Here is an 8837-nt window from a genome sequence, read left to right on the forward strand (position 1 = left end):
GGTCCCTGTCGGGGATCGACCTCCGGAGCTCCAACCGCGGGAGCCTACGGACTTAACACCATGGAGCTCACGGTCCCTGGTTAGGGACCGACTTTGGGAGCTCTAGGCCGTAGGAGCTCCGATCGCAGGGGCTTCGATCACCGGCTGCGGGAGCTTCGATCGCCCCGACTGCGGATGGTTCAACTGCCCCGTCCGCGGGAGAATAAAGAGTGAAGAAGATTAAACTTTATTGCCTTCCATCACAGTGAGGAATGTGGGGAATCCGCTGTGGTGGATGTTTATGTTAACTTTTATGTAGTTGTGTGTCTTATTGCTTTTTTTAGTATGACTGTATGGTAAATCGAGTATCACTGTACCTTAATTGGTACACGTGACAATAAAATATCCTTTGAACCCATAAAAAAGTAAATTTAAATATCAGTAATTCTACTGAATTATTTAAAATAATTGTGTTAAATGCACATATAAGTTTATTTTTCAGAAAATCCAGAGGTTAGTTCATAGTATGATTTTAAAATCTGGATGAGTGGAAAAAATAGATTCAGTAGTAAGCTTCAGAAATAAAATGGATATATGCTTTGAGGCGAATAATTTGTAGGATGATGAAGAAATTTAAATTAATCACCTTTCAAATACCTGTTAGGTTGAATAACCAATTTCTTTGTTTCTTAATTTCATGAACATTTGATTAGATTATTTGAAAACTTGTCATAGAATCCAGTTAACTTTAATAACCATGTAGTTCTAATCCATTGTGAACTTTTAAACGATAGTACTTATAAAGAAATAGATATGGCCAAATAGATTATTTGTTCTCTTCCAAAGTTGTGATACATCAACTTGTTAAAGAAGCTGTGGTGTAGCAGCAAAACCTTCCAGATCAAGAAAGTCCCAGAGCTGGTATTTGCGGATTTAGTAGATATTAAAGGTTGTTTTCCTTTAGAGAACAGAATGGAAATGGGTCCTTCAGCCCACTGAGTCCACGCCGATCATCAATCACTAATTCTATGTTATTCCACTTTTACACCCACTCCTTATGCATGTGGGTAACTTTACAGAGGCCAATTAACCTGCAAACCCGCACATCTTTGGGACGTGGGAGACCGGAGCACCCAGAGGAAACCCTGGCAGTCACAGGGAGAATGTGCAAATTCGACACAGACAACACCCAAACTCAGGATAGAACCCAGGTCTCTGGTACTGTGAGGTAGCAGCTCTAACAGCTGTGCCAATGTGCCACATTACTCAATCCTGTTGCTTAGTTGAGCAGGATGTCTTCTCTTGAAGTTCAGTTGTCATCTATTACCTTCCATCTGACCGAGCTTGATTGTGCAGATGGTCACTAGAAACTTAAAGTTAAACTCGTTTAATTGCCTATTGTTGGCAAATATCACCCCTCCTTGTGCCTTTCGAGATGTTCAGTATCCTGCATCTATCCAAGGCCTTTCTAATGTTGCTCCCAATAAATGCAAAGAGATGACTAAGAAGTGAGTAACTTCTTGAAAACTAATGGTATATGCCTCATTGTTCTTTTGCTTTCCAAATCTACCAGTATCTCCAAGATACAAAGAACATGCCAACAAGACATTTACAGCCCAGTTAGCAAACAACAATGACTGCTATTTTATTTTAAAATGCTTAGGCAACTTAGTGATTGTATGTTACAGGTATGCTTGTTTTGTATCTTCAGGTTGTGGTGAAATTTATTCGTAAGGACAAGATTGTTGAAGACTGTTGGGTTAATGATGCAGACCTAGGCAGAGTAAGTCAGGAGATCGCAATCCTTGCTCGACTCAACCATCCCAACGTAATCAAGGTTAGTCACGTTTTTTCCTGTTTCATCCTTTTTTTGTTTCACTGTTTTACCTTGGGTATCTGCACCAGGTTTCTACTGCTGAGCATCAGTATATAATGTCCTTCTGGTGAAGGGCACTGATGCTGTTGCTACATAGCTTACATTCTCTTTCATGACAACAGATAATCTCTTTATGCTCCTGCATGACATGTCGCTTATGGAATTGTCAAATGTTCATAAGCTGTGTTACTTTCCCTACTATGGATGGGTGCTGATATTAATGTTTACTATTGGAAGCTGAGTGCTCTTGCATTACTTGGATGTGGATCACAGTGTACAAACTTGTTAATTAAACTGAGGATGGGCTAGCCTTTTATCAGTTGCTTAATATTGTATTGAGGCATGATTCTTAAAATGGAGCAAAAAGCATAAGTCTATGCCTCACGGATCTGATAGTTCATTTATTTGTGTTGATACCAGAATTATTAAAAGAGAACTACAAATTCAAATGAGCTGCATTATAATCTCTACAGGTACTTGATGTGTTTGAGAACCTGGATTTCTTTCAACTTGTGATGGAGAAACATGGAACTGGTCTGGATCTCTTTGAATTCATTGACCAGCAGCCAGACTTGGATGAGCCCTTATCCAGCTTCATATTTAGACAGGTAATAAGAGAAAAATACATTTGATCGATGACCAGTGTTACTACTTTCCTGATGTTTTATGTAATATCTATTAGTACAATATACAATAATGGAGATCACCAATTCACCAATTCTGACATTGTGCTGTCTATTCAGTCTGGAAGTCAAAGGCAACGCTTAGCTACGAGTTGTTTCTCACACATTAATTCTCCTACTCGGACCTTTCTAGAGGAAATGGGTCAATGGTTCTTTATTTGTCACGTATGCAACTGCACAGTGAATTTCTTTTTGCATATATTATCCATGCGGGTCCCAGCATGTTTTGGCATCAAGTTCAAAGTCCGATCGGCCGGTGCGCTCGATGTACTGGAGCAGTTTCCGCAAACCGACATCCATCTCCTCACCCGGCCATCTTTGTGTCCCAGGTGCCTTGCTTCTCGCTCCCTCCCGGTTTAGGCGACTGACGAGTCTTCGGGTGGGTTCACAATTGCGCCGACTGATGAGGCTTCGGGCGGGCCACGGGAAGACCTCCGCCATGCTGGCACCTCGGGAATCTCATGATCAATTCTAATCGACTATGTTCTGACGACAGGAAATCAGAAGTTGGTTTCAGATGGAAGTTTCAAAGCCAAGGTTCAGAAGTTAAGGGATGAGTTTACTCAGTATCATGGTGTTGAAGGCTGAATAGTAGTCATTGAATAGCATCCTGACATAGGTGCGCATATTGCCAAGATGATCGACAGTTGAATGTAATGTATTATCTTAGATGGATATCCTGGGTTTCTCCTTTTGCCGAGTCATTCCTAACACAGAAAGCTCTTTGAAGGCTAATCATCTCAATCCCAGTAAATTACTGTGGAACTTCTTCAGACCAGTATCATAAATCAGCTAGCTTCATTCATGAACTTCGACACTATCAGAAGTGGGGCTGTAGGATGCTGATTGCAGCATTCAGTTTGATTTGGCATTTTTTGTCATGAAGCAATCTTTGCCACCATTCAGCATGTAAGGCCTGGTTGATAAAAGACGATCAATACTTCCTACTCAGTGCACAAATCATCTCTGAAGTGCCATTGTCAAAACCTCTCCCTTCAAGCTGGGCTGGGGATGAGCAGTGTTCTCCAGTAGTGCTACAGACCTGTAACTCTCAGAAATGAGTGGTGGTTGCTGTGTTGATAAAAAGGGGATATCTCAAGGGTGGGGATGCAATAATGAATTTGCTGTGGGAGAAAACGGCTTAACAATAAAGAGGACATAGGCAAGGTGACAAAGAACAGCTTGAGCTTCATGATCTGTATAAGGCCGGAAGCTGGGAATTTGATGATGAATTTGATGAAGATGAAACAAAGTTATGACAATCATTTTAGATTTGTTTTCCATTGGGTAGTTGCTGAACTTTATGGAGTTGTTGAGGAAATTGGTTGGTGTGCCTTGTAAGTGGAGAGCAATAGCCTCAACTGAAATTGAAACATTAGATATTGATATTCTGTGATGGAGACGTTGAAATCTATCCATTTAAATGTACCTTATTTAAAGAACTGACGTACCTGCCAATGTTCTCTATATAATTTATGTCTTCCTCTCTAGTCTTGGCTCCTCAGTACTTGTGCATTCTCTCCCATATTTTGACCAAATGCTTAGTTTTGCCTATAACATAGCAAGTATACACTGAGATTTGTGTGGGCCTTTGTATTGCAGATTGTGGCCGCTGTGGATTATCTACACAGTAAGTGCATTCTGCATCGGGATATCAAGGACGAGAATGTGATTATTGACGAGGATTTCACTGTTAAGCTTATTGACTTTGGTTCAGCTGTGAACTTGGAGCCTGGGAAAGTTTTCCGTACATTTTATGGAACAATTGAATACTGCTCTCCAGAGGTACTGATGGGAAACCCGTAAGTATTAAAATATGAAGGTCTTTTAAATTTTCTGTTTTGGGGTATAATCCATGATTCCTATTCTTGCCTACAAGATTGTGCTTGTTATAGAAAGGATCTGGCTTGTGAAATCCTTTGGCATAGACATTAATGGCTTTCATAATGGCTCAAACCCCCTTGCCTATGTCCATCTTTTACCTGCTACGCTTTAACCTGCCCCTTTTCCAGCTTTCTTCTCCTGCCCCCCCCCCTCCCCTCCCACATTGACTCAGAACCAAGTGTCTCGACCCGAAGTATCAGTTTAGTTTAGAGATACTTAAAAACTAAACTGAAAGGCGACCTATCCATGTTCTCTAGAAATGTTGCCTGACCTAGACACACAATTCTGAAGTAGCTCAGCGTGTCAGGCAACATCTTTGGTGAAAAGGAATAAATGACATTAGGGTCGATTGGAAACCATCGAACTATCTTTAATCAGACTTTACTGGACGTTATTTTGCACTAAACGTTATTCCCTTTATCCTGTATGTGTACAGTGTGGACGGCTTGATTGTAATCATGTATAGTCTTTCTGCTGACTAGGTAACATGCACCAAATTTTTTTTTGCGTGTTACCCAGTCTCTCATGTTGTGAGGGATTCTTTTATTGGTCTGATGTCAAACATTGCTAAAAACAATGTTGTTATCCATTGGCTAGTTAAGAATTTCTTCTGCATTGGAATGTTTCTAAATTTGAAGCTGTGGCATTTTCCTCGCTGTTAAATCATTTTCATGTTCTATCTTCTCTATCTGTTTTCAGGTATTCTGGATCTGAGTTGGAGATATGGTCCCTGGGAGTGACATTGTATACCCTGGTCTTTGCAGAGAATCCATTCAGTGATGTGGAAGAGACAGTAGCAGCTGTCCTAAAACCACCTTTTCAATCCTCCAATGGTAAAATATACCTACACTTTTAAATTTCTAATAAACTAGCACAGATACAACCATTTATAATCCAGAGGAAGTGCCAGTGAATCTGTTCTAATCGTTGTTCCTGAGATTAAACTAGGTAATAAACATGTTGGAATAATAATTCCATTGTATTTCTAGTGGGAGAATGGAATGGCGATTGCTTCATAACTTGTGCTTCCACCATTTTATTCTTTTTTTTCAGATTTCTGGTATTGCATTTTGCTTTTGCTTTAGTTTTTAATGTTTTTCTATTGCTTGGAAATATTGTTTTTTATTTACTGATTTCCTTTCAACAATCAATTTTCCATCATGTGCCCATTTAAATTGTGCCATTCAATAAATAGTTCTATTCAAATGGAAATCTATCCCTATAATGTTTTACTATCCACATTCTGTGTTTCGTCATCTCTCTTGCTAGTTTTCTCAAGAGTGCCCAGTACCACACTTGACCAGCACCTTAATAGTTGGGATTACTTACCATGCAGCTTCACTTGATTATTTTATGTGATAATGAAGCCTTGAGAATGTCAATTCCTCTGCTTGTCATACTTGGTTGATGACATCCTAATTATTCATCATCATTTATCTTTCTAAGGAATTTTTTGTCCAGGCTCTCTTCTCCAGGCTCCTTTGTTTATGCATTTTTTCAGTTCATCACACAATCTCCCGTTCATTAGATGACCTGCAAGCATTCTTCATTTCCTCTCAGTATTTTTTCCTTCCATTGTCTTGGTTGCACAGCTCATCCTCACAGAGGACATATTAAATTATCATTAAACCATACCTATGACCCACTTGTAAGCAACCCCTAAGGAGATCGGTAATACTGAACAATAAGCAATAGAATATCCGATATGATACAAATATTATGGTACATCATCTCTGATTAATGCAATCAATAACGTGTAACAAATGTTGAATGCAAACCTGAAAGTGTAAATATTTAATGTAAATGTCCACCCTTTGAGCCAGCTCAATTTCTGTATTCCTTTTCCGTAGACTTTATGAACTTGGTGTCATCCATGCTGCAGCCTGATCCTTGCCTCCGGCTAACTTTGGAAGAACTAATGAAGGACCCGTGGGTGACACAGCCTGTCAATCTGGCTCTCTACACCTGGGAGGAAGTGTACTCCGCCAAAGAAAGTGAGTGCAAAACCTGTAATTTCAAATACAGCCATGAACTGAGCAAACCCAACAGCCTACTTGACGAGCTTAGATTGTTTGTGGGTTAGGAGCAAGTCCAAAATAATTTTAATGCCACAAAGTGGTCATGAAGAGCTTTCGATTCTTTATTATTTCAACCTCCCAGAATATTTATCCAGCATGGTCTTGGATCAGTGGTTCTCATTGCATTTCCTGACAACTGATTGCACAGATGGAAAGCATTTTATTCTTGCAACATTATTCTTGCAAACCATTTTGATTATTTTACTAGATTGTTTTATCTGGTTGTCGGGGAAGGAGAGATTAATTCCCAATTAGCAAACCTGTGTAACTCGCTCACATGTTAAAATTAACAGCTCACAAAAAAATAGTCCCACATAACTATTGAGTGCACAAAGCAAAGTATTCGGTTTGGGAGTAACATTTGCATGGGGTGAAAATTGATTGACGGATGATAAATGTGACGTTCTTGGAGTGCAGGGGGTCACTCGTGCATGATGCAGGGTACGGTGCTTGAGTCCTAGCTAGGTACTTGCAATAAACATCCTAGAAATATGGATGTTTCTGGGTTTACTGACAATACAAAAAGAGATGGGATAGTGAGAAGGATGCAAAGTGGCTTCGGATGATTTGGACAAGTTGAATTAGAGGGTAGATATGTGGCATGCAGAAAACTACGGATAAGTGTGAAGTTAACCACTCTGGGCAGAACACCAGTAAGGTAGATATTATTTAAATGGTGATGAATTAGGAAACATTGATGTACAAAGGGACCTGGTGTCCTTGTTCATCAATCACTGAAAACAAACAAGCTGAAACAAGTAGTTATTATAAATGGTACATTGGCCTTCATATCTTGGCCTGCAAGAAATAGTCAGTATAAAAGCCAAAATGTCTTGCCACAATTATACAGTGCTTTAGTGAGACCACACCTGGAGCATTTTGTGCAGTTTTGGTCTACTTAAAAATAATCTTGTCTCAGAAGGAGTGCAGTGAAGGTTTGCAAGACTAATTCCTGGGATGACAGGACTGCTTTCTTAGGAGGCCTTGGGTCAACTGGGCCAGTATTCATAAGAGCGAAGAAGCACGAGAAGGAATTTCATTTGTTTACAAAATTCTGACGGGGTTAGACAGACTAGATATGGGGGGGATATTTCCCATGGCTGGGTGTCTTGAATGAGATGTTACCATCTCAGGGTATATGGTAAGATCTTTTATTGATCAGATGAGGTTTCTTCATTTGGGGTAGTGAACCTGTGGAACTCTGTCGCAGAAGGAGGAGGAGTGGAGGCTGTCATTGCATAAATTTAAGAAGGAAATAGAGAGCCACAAAAAGCATCAAGGTTGGTCTGAAGAAAGGTCTCAACCCAAAAAGTCACGCATTCCTTCTCTCCAGAGTGCTGCCTGTCCCACTGAGTTACTCCAGCATTTTGTGTCTAAGGCGTATGGGACAAAACATTCCCTACACACTGGGGGCTATCAAAAGAGACCAATTAACGTACAAACCGGCACGTCTGAGAGACACAGGATCACCAGAGGAAACCCACGCTGTCACAGGGAGAACGTGCAAGCTCTACACAGATAGTACCCAAGGTCAGGATTGAACCCTGGTCTCTGGCTCTATGAGGCAGCGGCTCTACCAGCTGCACCACTCTGCTTTTCTCAATAGCTTAAGATCACATCTTGCAGGCCCACTTAATCATATTAAGATCAAGAATCTCTTCAATCTGGAATCTCCTTATTATGTAATACCTTGGATGGTTTGGCTTCACAAATTGATTTGCTCACTTGAAATGCTGGGTGTGAAAATTCATTGCTGCAACTAAAGATTTTTTTTCTGAGTTTGGTGTTCAAGCATGTATTGTATTACATGAAGAGTATTGTTTGCTTAAACTTTATTCTGTAATTGTCTTTTAACTGGATTTAACATTTACAATTAGGGATGTGTCACAATTATTTATTTGTATTCGGGTTGTCACAATTGTCCACCCATTGAACCTAAACTGGGTCATTGTAATTAAAAAATGACAATTAAGGATATACTGTATCTATCGAACAATAGTTATGATTTGACTTGCGTAATTTTATGTACCTTTATTTTGTATCTTTATGTGAAGGTCGCTATACTATTAGTTTTCTAATTTTCTAATTTATTTCTAAGGTAAAATGTATATACAACTCAATGTGTCAGACTGTGTTGGGCCTGGGTTGACTGATGAAGGACCTGTGGGTGACACAGAATATTTATCCAGCATGGTCTTGCCTGCTCCAGAGGCAGAGGGCCAACCATGGCCTGAGCATCCCAGGGTTAGTCAGCAAGGTCTTGGGTGGTTTATGGTCAGGTACATGGGAAGCCCTAGGTAGGTTGTGATTGATGACAAGCTTGGGGATGTTTAAATT

At 40.0% G+C, this 8837-nt stretch overlaps 1 protein-coding gene across 3 annotated transcripts in view; it reads left to right on the plus strand.

Moving 5' to 3' along the window:
* The window catches only part of pask (PAS domain containing serine/threonine kinase), a 36067-nt gene that overhangs the window by 24964 nt on the left and 2266 nt on the right, over positions 1–8837 (plus strand). For all 3 annotated transcript variants that reach the window (XM_078410631.1, XM_078410633.1, XM_078410632.1), the window contains 5 exons: positions 1691–1816; positions 2329–2463; positions 4141–4340; positions 5122–5255; positions 6273–6416. In XM_078410631.1, coding sequence (XP_078266757.1) covers positions 1691–1816; positions 2329–2463; positions 4141–4340; positions 5122–5255; positions 6273–6416 — 739 coding nt within the window. The remainder of the gene's footprint in view (positions 1–1690; positions 1817–2328; positions 2464–4140; positions 4341–5121; positions 5256–6272; positions 6417–8837) is intronic.

Source organism: Rhinoraja longicauda, chromosome 13, assembly GCF_053455715.1.
Source record: "Rhinoraja longicauda isolate Sanriku21f chromosome 13, sRhiLon1.1, whole genome shotgun sequence".
Taxonomy (NCBI): Eukaryota; Metazoa; Chordata; class Chondrichthyes; order Rajiformes; family Arhynchobatidae; genus Rhinoraja; species Rhinoraja longicauda.